Source organism: Mastomys coucha, unplaced genomic scaffold (genome assembly GCF_008632895.1).
Source record: "Mastomys coucha isolate ucsf_1 unplaced genomic scaffold, UCSF_Mcou_1 pScaffold23, whole genome shotgun sequence".
In the NCBI taxonomy this organism is placed as follows: Eukaryota; Metazoa; Chordata; class Mammalia; order Rodentia; family Muridae; genus Mastomys; species Mastomys coucha.
Genome location: NW_022196906.1, coordinates 69,994,039 through 70,009,658, shown reverse-complemented (window position 1 = coordinate 70,009,658; position 15,620 = coordinate 69,994,039). Strand labels below are relative to the sequence as shown.

The following is a 15,620-nucleotide window of genomic DNA, read 5'->3' as shown; positions in this document are numbered from 1 at the left end:
CCAGGCTGGCCTCGAACTCAGAGATTCACCTGCCTCTGCCCCCCAAGTGCTGGGATTAAAGGCATGCACTACCACTGCCAGGCTCATTTTTGGTTTTGAGACATAGGCTATGTATGCACCCCAAGACAGTTTCTAACTCAGTGTGTAGCCCAGGCTACCTCAGCCTCTGTAACACTGAGACACAGGCACGGGCCAGTAGTCCATGCTCAGATCCATCTCTGTCCTTGTTAAAACAGTTCTTATGACTGTTGTTTTAAAAGACAGGGCTTCGAGTGTCTTAGGCTGGCCTTAAACTCCCAATGGAGTTTAGGATATCTTTGAACTTCCGATCCTCCTGCCTCAGCCTTCTGTAATTGCAGGTGTGCACCACCACACCCAGGTTGTGTGGGTGACTGAACAAGAAAGCTCTGTGCATCCTCTGCTATACCCCTGTGACTCCTTGCTTCATCTTTATTTATTATTTATTTAAAAAGATACTTGTGTGTGCATGATATGCATGTGTGTGTAGACTTGTACATGCAATGAAGCGCTCGTGGAAGTCAGAGTCTTTTTTTTTTAAAGATTTATTTATTTATTTAATGTAAGTACACTGTATCTGTCTTCAGACATTCCAGAAGAGAGTGTCAGATCTCATTAAGGATGGCTGTAAGGCACCATGTGGTGCTGGGATTTGAACTCAGGACCTTCGGAAGAGTAGTCAGTGCTCTTAACCGCTGAGCCATCTCTTCAGCCCAAGTCAGAGTCTTTCTACCTTGTTTGAGGCAAGGCCTCTTGTTTTGCAAGTTCAGACTCCAGGATTGTTGGCCTGCTAGCTTCTGGGAATTCTCCTGCCTCTGCTTCCTACCTTGAGTAGGAGTGCTGGATATACAGACATGCATGTCAGCACATTTGGCTTTTATGTGGATTCTGGGGAACTGAACTTAGGTCAGCAGGCTGGACGATAAGCACTTTTATCCAATGAGCCATCTGATAGGCTCCTCACCTGTATTTTTAATTCTACCAAATTCAACTCTTGAGAGGCATAGCTACAAAATACAAATGGGTTGGAGAGCTGGATCAGTGAGTACAGGCTCTTACTGGCAAGTCCGATTGTCCAGAACCCACACAAAGTGAGGTGGGAGGGGAAAAGCAACTCCACGACGTTGACCTCTAACCTCCACGTGTGTGCTGTGACACTTGTCCCTCAGCCCCATCCAATTAACATACACAATAATAATAAATAAAAGCCTTAAAAAGAAGAAACCATGGGCCGGAAAGACGTCTCCTGTTAAAGAGTATTTGCTGCTCTTGCAGAGGATAGAAGTTTGGTTGTAGTAGCCCACAACTGCTTATAACTCCTGCTTCAGGGAATCCAAAGCCCTCTTATTGTCCCCCATGGGCACCCACATTCATATGTGCACCCAGATAGGGACCCATACATAAATACAAATAAAGACAAAAATCTTAAAACCCCACAAACTGATACTTTGAGCAGAGCCTGTAACAACAGCTGACTGGTATGAAGGCTCCAGGGCAGGAAGTGCCAAGCAATGGCTTCACTAAAGCTCTACTTGGCTACAGAGAGGGGCAGAGGACTTAACACAGACCTCTGGCCTTGTCTAGGAGAGGACTCTACTTTCTAGATGGTACCACCAAGTCAGCCATCTGTATTTTAAACTCAAGAGTTGTGTTTCCCCAGATCTAGCCCAGGTAGTTCTCTCATTTTTTCCTTTGCAACCCTGGAAGAAGGTAGAACCCCATGTCTGTCTGGTGGGAATACTGAATGGTGTAGCTGCTAAGAAGAGTTCAGTAGATCTGCCACCCCCTAAAGCCTGCAGTTACCACAAGGGCCCAGCAATACCACCTAGGCTTGCACACAAGAGTGATTAAAAACCCCACGTCTGCATAAAAACATGTAAAAGCATGCTCAGAGCGCCACGTTCACACACTATCCAATGACTGCGAGCCACCCACATTCCAGCTAGCTGTGTGTGGTAAACATGATGCAGCATTAGCCTTGAGCAGGCCTGAAAGTCCTGACATGCTACATCGTGCAGAAGCCCAGAAAGCACTTGGTTAAATAAGAAATCAGACAAAAAGAGCCGTGAGCTGTCTCATTCCATTTATAGGAAGCGTCTAGAAGAGGCAGATTCAAAGGCAGGAGGTAGATTAGTGGTTGCTGGGGTAGGGAAAGGGAGGATCGGGAGGATCAGAAGGCTGCTAATGGGTGTGGCATTTCTTTTTGAGAGATGGAATTAAAGGAAGAGTGATGGCTGGGCGCTACTGGAAACACACTAACAGCCACCGGAGTGCTCACTTTAAAACGCTGAATTAGGGCTTTATGTTGTGTGCATTTTATCTCAGTACAAATGCAAAGGATACATCTGTCAGAGAGTGCTGTTAGCATCCATCCTCTGCTCAGGCCACAGTATTTGCAGCAGCCTCTTCCCTCTCAGTTACAGACAGACAGGCAGCTGTGAAGACACTTGCGACTCCCTAGCTAACAGACTCACCTGGGGGACCTGAGTTTACAACAAAGGGGCTGTTTTTGTATTCATCCTCTTCCCTGCCTACTGCCCTGGAACCAGCCTCACCGTAGGCTTGTACCTGCTCCCATTTTCTCAGAAAGGTATCAAAGAGAGACCCCCTCACTTCTGCCACACAGGCTCTGATTCCCGTTCTCGGGGACTCCCCAAAATTGGAATTTCCCTAGGAACCTCATGGTAGGAAGAGGCAAAGAAGGTCAGAGAGCTAGTTGAGCAGCTAAAGGTGATGGCCACCAAGCCTCATGGCCTGAGTCTGATCCCAGGAAAGCGCATGGTGAAAGGAGAGAACCAACTCCTAAAAGTTGTCTTCTGATCTCCATATGTGTACTATGGTGCACACACACACACACACACACACACACACACACACACACACGCGCGCACACACATGCACACACACGCACACACACGCACACACACATGTACACACGCGCATACACACGCGCACACACACACATGTACACACGCATACACATGCACACACGCACACACACGTGTGTGCACACACGTGTGTGCACACACACATGCACACACACGCGCACACACATGCACACACGCGCTCACACGCATGCACACACACATGCACACACACGCACACACACATGCACACACACGCACACACATGCACACACATGCACACACACATGTACACATGCGCACACACACGCACACACATGCACACACACACATGCACACACACGCACACACACGCACACTATAACTAAGCAAGCAAACAAACAAATAATAAATGTAGTTTGGCTGGTGAGGTGGCTTGGTAGGCAAAGGTCGTCTGACCTCCCATGTGTACACACATGCGTGCACAGACACACTATCACTAAGCAAAGCAAGCAAATGTCATTTGACTGATGAGATGGCTTGGTACAGCAAGCTTGGTGACTCAAATATGATCCCCAAGACCCATATTTCCAGCCAGCCAGAAACATTGTCACAAAACACATGCACACAAGCAAAACATGATCAGACCCAGTTTTACGAAATGGCAAGTTGATAATGGCCAGAAAGTTTTGGTGGGACACAATGTTTACCTACCGTAGGGATTTTGAGTAGACTGAAGAGTGGAGGGGAAAGGAGGAGATTTATGAACTTTCATGTAGGTTAAATGTTTACAACAAAGCATTGTTAAGGCTGGAAGGATGGCTCAGTGGTTAAGAGCACTGGCTGCTCTTCCAGGGGACCCAGGTTTGATTCCCAGAACTTGCATGGTGATTTACAACCCTCTGTAACCCCTGCTCCAGGCATCTGACACTCTCTTCTGGCCTCGCAGGCACAAGACACATAAGCATACACATTATACATATACATATATACATTATAAAAATAAAACTTACTCCCCACATAGCAATATAAACCAAATCCTGGTTTATATCAGAGACAATAAAAGTAAATTATCATCAATTTGAGTGACTTCCAAGAACAAGAGTCTTGTCAAATTATAGAAAGACATATTCTTTTTTTTCTTTTTTAAAAAATGTGTACATTTATTAAGAAGTTACTTAAAAACATATTAAGGAGATCATTATAAATTCAGAAGTCCTGGGAATTGGGTACAGAAGGATTTAGGTTTCAAAGGATTCCTTAAGGTTTCCTATTGCATTCCTCATTGCTCTGAGCTTTAGGATCCCCTACCCTGGGACTCTGGCTGGTTAACAAGCAGCTCAAGAACCCCAGGACAGATGGGAGAGGCTCTGCTGTGCTTGCAGCCAAATGCAGACAGCCACACAGCTAATAAGTGTATGTAGCATTTTCTGAAGTTCTCTGGAGTGATGTGGACCATTTTCCCACTTGGCAAAGAGCTACTTGGGTCCCTTTCAAATGCTGGCCCCATCACAAACCCAGAACTCTATGTAGCATGCAGGTAGAAATGTCTCTAGGCAGGAGGACTTCCTCAGTTCTTATCCAATTACCCAGAGCTGTCCCTTAGAGGGTTCACAGTTAGGCAGGTAAGATCACTTTAAAAATTTAAAACTTATAAACGTTTCCAGATATAAAAGATGGCTGTTGCAAAGAAGCATGACAGAAAAGCCCGAATCAGCAATCTTCTCCAGAAGTTGAGGGGTAAGGGTTTCTTGAAGAAGCGGCAGAAGCCATCCTGTGGGGGGGGGGCAAGAGGAGAATTAGACTGTCTCCCCACAAACAATCCCGAGCCCTGAATACACAGGAGGTGCAGCTGGAGGGATGGCTCCGCAGTGAAGAGCACTGTCGGCTCTTGCAGAAGACTTGGGTTCAGTCCCCAGCACCCACATGGTGTCTCATAACTGCCCGTAACTCCAGTTCTAGGGGATCTGATCCTCTCTGGCCTCCCTGAGCATTGCACATCCATGGTAGACATGCAGATAGTCATCCGCATAAAGGGCTAGCTCGGAGCTTAGAGGTCAAACACATGACCAGCATACACAAGGCCCTGGGCTGGTCTCCAGTATGGAAAACACGCCAAGAGACGTGGGAGGTTCTAGATCACGCCATAAAAAGGAAAGGCACCTGGCTACGGGATACCTCCCAGTTAGGATTTGGAATAAGCAGTCCAACTTGCTGCATCAGCAACCATCTAACTGCCTCATACGGCAGAGTCGCCCTCAATACACTTCAACGCTTACTTATGACTCTTGAAGAACTCTATTAAAATCTCTCTATACTCTCTGATCCCTTCCTCACAACCTCCAATAAAAACTGAGAAATGTAAACCTTGGCCATCCCTCCTTTGACAGCACCTGTCTTATCTTTAGCCCTTCTATCCACTCTTGACCTTCTCTCTACAAATCAAATTCAAAATGGTTTTGAAACTCACCGGGGACTTCATGGATCACAGCTCTGGCTACTCCTTTAATAAGTATCTTGGTTCTCACAGTCCCAGGCTCCCTCTTTAGCACACTTTCCTTCTCAATTCATCCAGACTGCTATGTGGTGCCTCACACAGACTCATGTGGACAACATCCTTGTGTTGTGCCAGTCTCTGACTCAGATACCCAGAGATGGGAGACCTGCTGACCACACCACTCAAGTCAGTATGTATCAATCATAACTTAATGCTGTTATCTACAGACCAAAAGAGGCTGGGAATGTTACATTTGAAGTAGAGGGTATTCGAGCCATGCTAACTTGCAGCAGCTGCTTTCTCCACCTTCACAACTTGTGTAAGAGAAATAGCAGACACCCTGTTGAAAGTTGTAAACCTCTATTCCCCAAAGCGAGCTTACCAACAGCAGACTACCTGAGACCCCAAGTAACCAGGGGCTATGGGTAGCAAATCCTGTATCGTGAACAGACTCTAACTACAGGGCGCAACCTTCCCCCTTCCCCTCCTGCTCCAGAATCAGTGACGGCTACACACACCCATGCATCCACACGGACTCATCGCTGTGTGGCACGAGACCTCCCCCTTCCTCTGGAACCTAGGAGAGGGGACTCCTCACTTGGCCTTAGGGACCTAAATTCTATGCCCAGCTGCTGCCACGCTGCCTACCCGTGTCTTATTAACTCTGATAGTGAGAGTCTCTCTCCCAAAAAGAAAAACCTGACCAAGTCGGGGATCTATGAGAGAGAGAGGAGGTAGAGGAAGGAGCCAGAAGGCACAGGGAGAAATCGACACTCTGTCTTAATGACCTCTTTGGAGGACTCAGAGAGGGTCCTCAGAAAACTCAGCTGAAGGCAGTCTATAGGCCCAGTGGAGATCCGTACATCAGGAGCAGGGCAGGTGCCAACCTGGCAGGTGCCAACCTGTCAGGCTGCCTTTCCTTCCATAGGTAGCCTAAATGCAGATGCCTGGAAGGAGTGTAATCTGTTTGATTTTTGTATAACAGGTTTTAATAGTTAAGTTATACTTATCTCATAACATATCCATTTTTATTCAATCCCAATGAAGAGGGAAGTAAAGAAACCCAAGGCTAAGCTCAGCTTCCAAGGCGCCTGTTGTGGGCTAACCTAAAATAGAAGCCCCCCCCCCCTTTATTTTTCTTCTTGTCGCTTTTCTGGTGATGCTGGGGATCGAACCCAGGGCTTCACAGATGCTAACAGTCTACCATCAAGCTTTATCCTCATCCTGTGTGTTTTCCTTGATCAGTAGCTCTGCGCAGCCAAAGGGACAGACTGCCTCTTCAGCCTACACCACCGAGATTAAGGAGAAAGCCATGAGCCTGGAGGCTGCCCAGCAGGGAAAAGTGCAGTGGCCTAAAAGATCCCAGTTAGGATCCCTACTTGGTGGCCACACACATTTCACAATCCCTAAGGCTTTACTCTAATAAAGGGTAAGCCCGGGCAGACTACTGCTCCCGTTATACTACTTGGGCGTATCAGACTTAATCAACCCTCCCTGACAGTCCTGGGCTGAGAGTTAGGGTAACCCACGTGTGCCTGGCTGTCCCTGAATGAAGTTTTATAAGAGCTATTGAGCAAGAGCAGTCCAACAAGTGCCTATAAAGAAATCCCCGGGCTGGGGATGTGGCTTACTTAGTGCTTGCCCAGCATGTTCAAAGCCCTGGCCTTCTGCACCTAGCACCACATAAACCCACTATAATGACATAGCCTGTAATCCTGGTGCTCCTGGGATGGAAGCAGGAAGACCACAGTGGCAGGAGAATATCTGATGAGGTTTGAGGCCAGCCTGCATCTTGCGCCCCCTCTCCGAAGCCATCTCTGTCACCCTCTAGTGGTCTTACCCAGCCGCCGAGAGCCTCCAGCCTGGAGCGGTGCCGTCCCATGAGCAGACTACATAGCAAGCTCACTATGATACAGCAGTCTCGGTCCACTAGGAGACGATTCATCAGATCCCTCCTCTGCTTGACAGCCCTGTAAGGGCCTTGATTCATAAGCTTCCCCGTGAAGGCCAGGAGCATCACCAGGCGGCCCCAGTTGAAGTCTTGGTCACTGGAGAGCAACTTATCCGCCATCTGTCTCACCAGCTCCAGGCGGTTGTCCTGGCAGTTGCGGAAGGAGGAAAAAAACCCCGGGTTCTCCTGCTGGAGCTGCCTAGTCACAGAGCGAAGCAAGGCCGCTTCGACAGACGTGGGCGGTGGCTCCGGGGTGCCCGGCTCCCGTGCGCAGAACAATAAGTAGTCAGTCAGCAGCCGTTGAGTGCGGTCCAGCAACGGGTCCTGCGGGTCGTCCATCCTTTGGCCTCTGCACCTGGTCCAACCTCAGTTGGCTTTCTAGGCTCAGCTACTTCCCACTCTGACCCACCTGGACATTTGGGACCATCGCTTGCACCTGTTACAGGGAGAGAGTCATGGGGTGGAGCAAGCACCAGCAGCAGGAGATCCTCGGATTATTGTTGAGGGTTAAACAGATGGGGGCTGGAACTTTCTAGGGGGTGAGTAGGCCTTGGAATTGTCATTCTCCTGCCTCAGCCTCCTGAGTTGTTGGGATTATAGGCTTGGGCCCTTCGGCCCCGCTAGTAGTGAAGCCTTAACTTGCTATTATTGACTAGGCCTCCTCGTTTGGGAAATAAGGATGTATAAATCATTTTGCAAGTGGTTGTCCCAGAATGGAGGAATCAATGTGGCCCCAACCCCTCTTGGCTATTTCTGACCTATCTGCTATGCCTCCTAGAGACTGTCTGTCCTCCATTGATAAATTTCTAGTACAGTGATTCTCAGCCTTCCCAGTGCTGCTATCCTCAGGTTGTGGTGACCCCCCTCAACTATAAAATTATTTTGTTGCTACTTTGTAATTGTAATTTTGCTTCTGTTATGAAGCATAATATAAATATCTAATATGTAGGATATCTGCTCTCGGGCTCCCACAGGGGTCGAGACCTACAGGTTGAGAACCACCGCTCTAGTTCCCAGGCCTGCTGGGCTCTAGCTTTTGTGGGCCCTCTTGGGGCTCTTTTTTTTGGCATTCTGCGATGCTGATGTTACCCCAAGTTTCCTCGGAGACCCTCTCCCAGAGGTCAACGCTTCTCAGTTGTCCAGGTTTCTTTTCTTTTCTTTCTTTTTTTTTTTTTTTTTAAGATTTATTTATTTATTTTATGTGTATGTAGCTGTACAGATGGTCGTGAGCCATCATGTGGCTGCTGGGAATTGAACTCAGGACGGCCCCACTTGCTCCTGCCCCACTTGCTCTGCCCCACTCATTCCAGCGTAATACACTGCAGCTGTCTTCAGACACACCAGGAGAGGGCGTCAGATCTCATTACGGGTGGTTGTGAGTCACCATGTGTTTGCTGGGATCTGAACTCAGGACCTTTGGCAGAGCAGTCAGTGCTCTTACCCGCTGAGCCATCTTGCCAGCCCATCCTGGTCCCTTTTTTATGCCCACATTCTCTAGAGGCCTGCTTTAATCCAGGAGAGTCTCCCTAGAGGGCAAAGAAAGAAAGCTCTTTAGAGTGTCAACGTATAATCCAGAACCCTTCTGAGTCCCCAAGACTCTTTCAGGGCTCCCGAGGGATATTTACATAATACTAATGACATAACAGCAATATCTGTGGCTCTTGTCACTCTCAGTTCCACAGAGACAGCTGACGTGGTGGCAGTGCCATCCTGCTGACTGGAAGAATGTTGGTGTTCTGCATTCTGAGGGTCTCTCTGAGGAGCATGGGGCTGGGGCTGGGGCTGGGGCTACAAAACCGGCAGTAAGCAAAGAGCCAGGCAGAGTAGGATAAGATAGTAGACAGACAATCTGGGGACACACATACACCCTGCTTCTCAGGGACAGCAAATCTTTGCTGGTCAGACGCCCAAGGCCATCCGCAATGCCAGTTTTTTTTTGTTGTTGTTGTTTTGTTTTGTTTTTTACCAGCGTCTGAGGTGACCTTTGATTCCCAGTACTCTTCAACAAAACAGAACTAAGCATTCTTCTAAAAGACGGGGTCTTGGAACTGGGGGTGTATTTCAGTGGGTAGAGTGTTTGTGAATCCTGAGGGAAGGTCTGGATTTGATCTCTGGCAGCACCTACAGTCTCAGTGCATCTAGTGTGCAGTGCATGCTGGCAATCCCAACGTACCAACACCTGAGAGGCAAAGGGAGAGATCAAAGCTCCCAAGCATACTTGACAATGTAGAAGGTTTGAGGCAGCCTGGGATGCATGATATCTTATTTCATTAAAAACACAACAAGGAGTACAGGGATGGCTCAGTGGGTCAGAACGCTTGCTACCAATTGGGCCTGACAACCTGAGTCCCACCCTCAGGCCCTACATAGTTGAAAGGGAGAGCAGGCTCCTACTGTTTGTACTCTGACCTCCACATGTGCTCTGTGGCATGCGTATTCACCCCCACAGAGAATCAAAAAAAAAAAAAAACCCAAATAGATGAATAAATAAATAAATAAATATAAAAAACAAACCAGAACAAAACAAAAACAATGAGAAGATGGGGCCTCCCTCACTATATGACTCAGGCAGAACTTGAACTCTTGGTTTCAAGCCATCCCGCTGCCTCTGCTCCCACGTATCTGTACTTATAAGTAGGTGCCACCACTTCTATGAACACGGCATCTTATTACACAAAGAGTTTCTAAAAGAACAAATGTCTACACCTTTAAAAGAACAAAAGGAAGAGAAAGCAGGGACCTTGTAATACATAGCAGCCAGTCGCATCTAGAAGTAATGTATGGTTCAAATAAAGACAAGAAACCTCTTGGATAGCAAAGACATTATTATTCATGGCCTGCCCATCACAGCACAACCACTGTGCAGGACGTTAGAATATAATTTATAGGGACAACACACAGTTTATCTTAGGCATTTCTGATAACACTACTAGCAGGCTTTTAAATCAATTTAGTGACCTGTCTTCCTACACCAGAAAGTTCTGTCTGCTCTCTGCAGCATTCGGGCTACGAATGGCAACCGGTTTCCCCCTCAGGTGTGGGGGAATGCTCAGCCCTAGACTGCCGTTGATCACAAGTCACATACACAGCCTGCTTTCTGCATGTGCCCATTTCATTTCTAAAGCCTACCCCAGACTCCCACCCAAACAAAAACAAACATCTAAAAAAAAAAAAAAAAAAAAAAAAAAAAAAAAAAAGACAACTGGCCAGGTTGCAAAAAGATACTTTTACCTAAAAACAGTTTTAAAAAGTGATTCTGTGGAGTTACACCTGGAACTGGAATTTCCTTCTATTACAGACCAGTGAACAGTCATTCTTACAGTCCATATAACCGGCACATCCCGACGATGGTTCTAGAAGCCATAGTCCATGCCAAGAAAAGGTAGAGTTTAAAGTGCTCTGAAGACAGACTAGATCCAAGGAAACAATGAGCGACATTTTAAATGCTGATAAATGTGACATTCTATTGGGTGGAATAACTTCAAAGACAGACAAAACTTCGCAAAGTTTTTAAGATGAAAGAAGGGCTTGAAGGTCCAGTTGAAGTGGCATGGCCTATCCAAGTATTTCAAGGGAGAGGGCAGATTTCATGGAGACACTGGACAGGATGAGTGAGTGCCAAGCTGTGAGGTTGCTCCTATAAGCTAACCTGTGGGAAGCTGTGGGCTCATCGAGAAGTCGTATCTTCAGGAGAGGACACATTATTCTTGCACGCTGTGAGAAGATTATGCCCAAACCTGAGAAGACACAGATCAAGCCTTTTTAATAATTAATAGTTTGTATCATCAGAACTGAGTTAAATGTTTAAAGATAGGAAGTTAGGGTGCACACACATACACACACACACACACACACACACACATACCCAAACACATATGCATGCCCACTCACACACTCCACTGGACTCTCTCACACACACTGAACAGGACTCTCACAGGCTTCAGCTATTTTCTTACCACCATGTTGCACATTTGTGTGCATGAGGCTCCCAACCTCCCAGAGACACCCACTTGTCACCTGTATCTCTGGACAGGGGCAGAGATTGCTTAGGAGGGCCACCACCCTTCCTCTCTGTTCACACAAGAAAATGGAACATCCCACTTACTCTTAGGGTGTGATCCCACGATCCTGAGCAGAATGCTGTCCCATCAGGAGACACTCGCAGAGTGCTAACGCGGTTTTCATGTCCAAACAGGATGGAGACCCGGGAGCCCTTGAGAACATCCCAGACATTGATGGTATAGTCATTGTACCCAGCGAAGAGCAGGCGACCTGGAAGAAGATATAGTGGTTAAATCAGTCCCTGGTTTTCCTTTCTTGACTCTCACTCACTCACTCACTCACTCACTCACTCACTCACTCTCTCATTCACCAATTAATTTCATCATCCATCCATACATCCACCCATCTATCCATCCATCAGTCCATCCATCCATCCATCCATCCATCCATCCATCCATCCATCCATCTGCTCATCCATCCACCCACCTATCCACCCCATGCATCCACACAATAAACACAGATTAATCTAGGTCCAGTGCATGGCAGGCAATGTGTGTGGCCTTTGCAATTCAGGAGAAGTAGTCATTGTCCTCTGGGGAAGGCATGGGACAGAGAGGAATATCACTGTAGCACCATGTGGTAGAAGCCACCATGCTAGGGTCACATGTGTATAGAATGCCACTGGATTTTAGAGGAAGCAGAAACATCCCTGCTCTTTCTAAACCTTCAACTTGAGTTCACAGAGATTAAGGCAAAGTGATCAATGTTTTTGAGGGCAGAGCAGTAATCTTCGATGTTTGAGTAGAGGTGCCAGAAAGTGGCTGTCATAAAGACAGGGACTTAGAACAGGGGGTGTCCCATCAATGCTGGCTTGGCTTCTGCTAGCTGCCTCCCAGGTGTGGGGAGGGTTGCAAGGGGTTTCAGACCATAAAGTGGGAAGGATCAGGGGATGAGGTGAAGAGAGGGGTGTCTGAAGGTCCCACGTGGCTTCAGCGTATCACCTCACCAAAAGCTCAGTGATGGGAAGCTTGGCAGAGAGTTGGCTTGTTCTTTTTAGGTCTAGTCCTACAGTCTCGGGGAAGTTTCTGAGGTAAAACCTTACCACTGAGGGAGAAATCCACACTTGATGCTCCAAATATAATGCTTTCCTTGGAGTAGATGGCAACCTCTCTATCTGCCCTCAGGTCATAGAGGCGACACTGAGGTACAAAGAAACAAAGGTACAATTACTTCTGGCTTCAACTTGTCAAAGTACAGACCACACACCTACTACTGGGAACCAGCAGCATCTGCAGTTTGAGGCATGACAGGAGAAAACCTCTTTATTTTACCCTTCAGTCCTATTTCCAGTTAATCTCTATGGGTCAATAGGGACTCAAAGAAACAGTTAGTGTAAAAAATGTCTTCAGGTACAGAGACAAACATAGAATCCTACTTTCTTTTCCTTGATGAAGCACATACAACCATCATGGAACATTCCATAATACCTAGAAATTCACACACAAGGAAATGAAAGTCACCCCCAAGTCCTAGAGGTGTTTGCTAATGTCTGGGATGTTATTTTGTGTGTGTGCAAGATTTATTTATTTTATATACAGTGTACTACTGTAGCTGTACAGATGGTTGTGAGCCTTGATGTGGTTGTTGAGAGTTGAATTTTTAGGACCTTTGCTCACTCTGGTCAGCCCCACTCACTCCGGTCAACCCCACTTGTTCAGTCCCTGCTTGCTCTGGCCCAAAGACTTATTTATTATTATACATAAGTACACTGTAGCTGACTTCAGACGGACCAGAAGAGGGCATCAGATATTATTACGGTTATGAGCCACCATGTGGTTTCTGGGATTTGAACTCAGGACCTTTGGAAGAACAGTCAGTGCTCTTATCCACTGAGCCATCTTGCCAGCCCTTGTGCGTGTGTGCTGGGTAGTTTTATGTCAACTTGGCACAAGCTAAAGTCACCTGAGTAGAAGGAACCTCAATTAAGAAACTGCCTCCATCAGATTGGGAGGTGAGCCAGGCTATAGAGCATTTTCTTAATTGGTGATTGATGGGGGAGGGCCCAGCCCATTGTGGGTGGTGCTATCCCTGTTTTGGTGGGCTGTTATAAAAAAGCAAGCTGAGCAAGCCATGAGGAGCATGCCAGTAAGTGGCAACCCTGCATGGCCTGTGCCAGTGCCTGCCTCCAGGTTTGAGTTCCTGTTCTGACTTCCTTTGATGAACAGTGATATGGAAGTGTAAACCAAATAAACCTTTTCCTCCCCAACTTGCTTTCTGGTCACGGTGTTTCATCAGAGTGTAGAAACCCTGACTAAGACTGTGTGGAAATGGATGGGGTGGGTGTTCACTGCTGGCTCTGTCAACACTGTGTGGTAAGCGCTTAACAAAATTAGTCTTCAAAGAAGATGGCCCACATGTCAGTCCACTATTCCCCATGTGGCTATGTCTCAATCTGTTAGGCAATAACGAGCTAAATGTTCTTATGACTAAACTTTCTCTTTTATGCAAAATTCTATGATGAACATTTGTGTGTGTGTGTGTGTGTGTGTGTGTGTGTGTGTGTGAAGAAAACTGATTTTATTTTTCAAGACAGGTTTTTTCTGTATAGCCCTGACTCTCCTGGAACTCACTCTGTAGACCAGGCTGGCCTCAAACTCAGAAATCCGCCTGCCTCTGCCTCCCAAGTGCTGGGATTAAAGGCATGTGCCACCACTGCCTGGCAAGAAAGCTGATTTTTGAATATACTCACAAGGGGCAATGGGTTGGGCAGTCAAAATAGAACTGCCCATAGCCATGTGATGAACATTTTTATATAAAAGTCTTTGTATACATGTTGATGCCTCCCTTGCACGAGCTTAGGAGCAGAACCCTTAGAATAGAATTGTTCCCATGAAATGGTATAGCCAAAACATGTACTTTGTATTTTGTTACATATTTTTGATACATCAAAGAGTTTTAAAAAATACCTTATTATTTATGAGTATGAATATGGATGGGCCTGTGTGTGCATGAATGAATGCACGTGTATGGTATGTGGGGGGGGGACAGAAGAGGGTGTCAGGTCCCCCAGAACTGAAGTTACAGGAGGTGGTAAGCCACCTCGCATGAGTGCTGGCCTTGAACTCCGGTCTTCTGGGAGGGCACCAAGCTCTCTAATCTTCAAGCCATCTCTTCTACCCTGAGATTTTCATTATTATCAAAACTCTTCCACAATAGCATCTTAGAGTGAAGCCCATTCTTTAATATTTGGTATTTTTGAGGACAACAAGAAAAAAAAAGCATTATGTTTTCTCTTAAAAACATGTCAACATAATTTGCCACTTGCAACAAAACTGTGAGAATGGAATCTGGTTTTAGGTAAGCAATCATTGCCTGGGAGGGTGGGTTTAAGTCATGAATGGCACAAAAATATTTACTTATAGCAAAGTTCATTTTGTAGCCTAGGTTGGCCATGAACTTGCTGTGTATATATATATATCGAAGGATAAACTTGAACACCCTTTCCTCTTTTTTTTAATAAATATTTTTTGATTTGTTTATTTATTTTATGTATGTGAGTACACTTTAGCTGTCTTCAGACATACCAGAAGAGGGTATTGGGTTTCCATTACAGATGGTTGTGAGCCACCATGTGGTTGCTGGGAATTGATCTCAGGACCTCTGGAAGTGCTCTTAACCACTGAGCCATCGCTCCAGCCCCACACCCTTTCCTTTTATCTCTGCCTCTCTCACGCTGAGATTACAAGCATTGAACCACCATGTTGGTTTTATGGCAGTGTTCTTAACGGGGGTGGGGGGTGGGGGTGGGGGTGGAATTATTTACAAAGAGCAATCTCCAGATGGAAGATTCTATGAGGTCATGATGGAGTGCCAACAATATGAAATACCAGACAATTATTGAGAAAATACGCTAGTGAAAAATGCTTGTTAGTCACGGAAGAATGTACACAGGCTGTCGTTATGTGAAAAAAAAAAAAAACAAATATACAAACAAGTATTGTATTTATGGAGAGAAAGGGCAGTCAGGACTCATTAAAGTCTTTTTTCCTTAAGAAAGGAGAGGAATTTCCTTCAACATTTACTCAGAGACTACACATAACTTCTGTGAGTAGAAAAAAAAGTTTTTTTTAAAAAAAATAAAATTAAGGTATAGTGACAATTTTAGAATTTTGGCTTCTTTAAAAATACAGAAATATGGACCCAGCTATACCACTCCTGGGCATATACCCAAAAGATGCTCCAACATGTAATAAGGACACATCCTCCATCATGTTCATAGCAGCCTTATTTATAATAGCCAGAACCTGGA

The 15,620-nt window shown here is 46.1% G+C and overlaps 2 protein-coding genes across 4 annotated transcripts in view; both read right to left on the bottom strand.

Annotated features, from left to right (window-relative positions):
- Positions 1–8,046, bottom strand: part of Bcl2l10 (BCL2 like 10) — a 29,956-nt gene extending 21,910 nt beyond the window's left edge. The window contains exons 1-2 of one of the 3 annotated variants that reach the window (XM_031343734.1): positions 7,199–8,046; positions 4,003–4,635 (exon numbers count right to left, since the gene is read on the bottom strand). In XM_031343734.1, coding sequence (XP_031199594.1) covers positions 4,513–4,635; positions 7,199–7,648 — 573 coding nt within the window. In that variant the 5' untranslated portion in view covers positions 7,649–8,046 and the 3' untranslated portion in view covers positions 4,003–4,512. Of the gene's footprint in view, positions 1–4,002; positions 4,636–6,361; positions 6,643–7,198 lie in introns of those variants that run through there. The other 2 variants (XM_031343735.1, XM_031343736.1) reach the window with 2 other exon arrangements.
- Positions 8,047–10,523: 2,477 nt separating this feature from the next.
- Gnb5 (G protein subunit beta 5) overlaps positions 10,524–15,620 on the bottom strand; it is a 34,360-nt gene continuing 29,263 nt past the window's right edge. The window contains exons 9-11 of the mRNA XM_031344687.1: positions 12,414–12,510; positions 11,415–11,581; positions 10,524–11,046 (exon numbers count right to left, since the gene is read on the bottom strand). Of these exons, the coding sequence (XP_031200547.1) occupies positions 11,035–11,046; positions 11,415–11,581; positions 12,414–12,510 (276 nt within the window). The 3' untranslated portion in view covers positions 10,524–11,034. The remainder of the gene's footprint in view (positions 11,047–11,414; positions 11,582–12,413; positions 12,511–15,620) is intronic.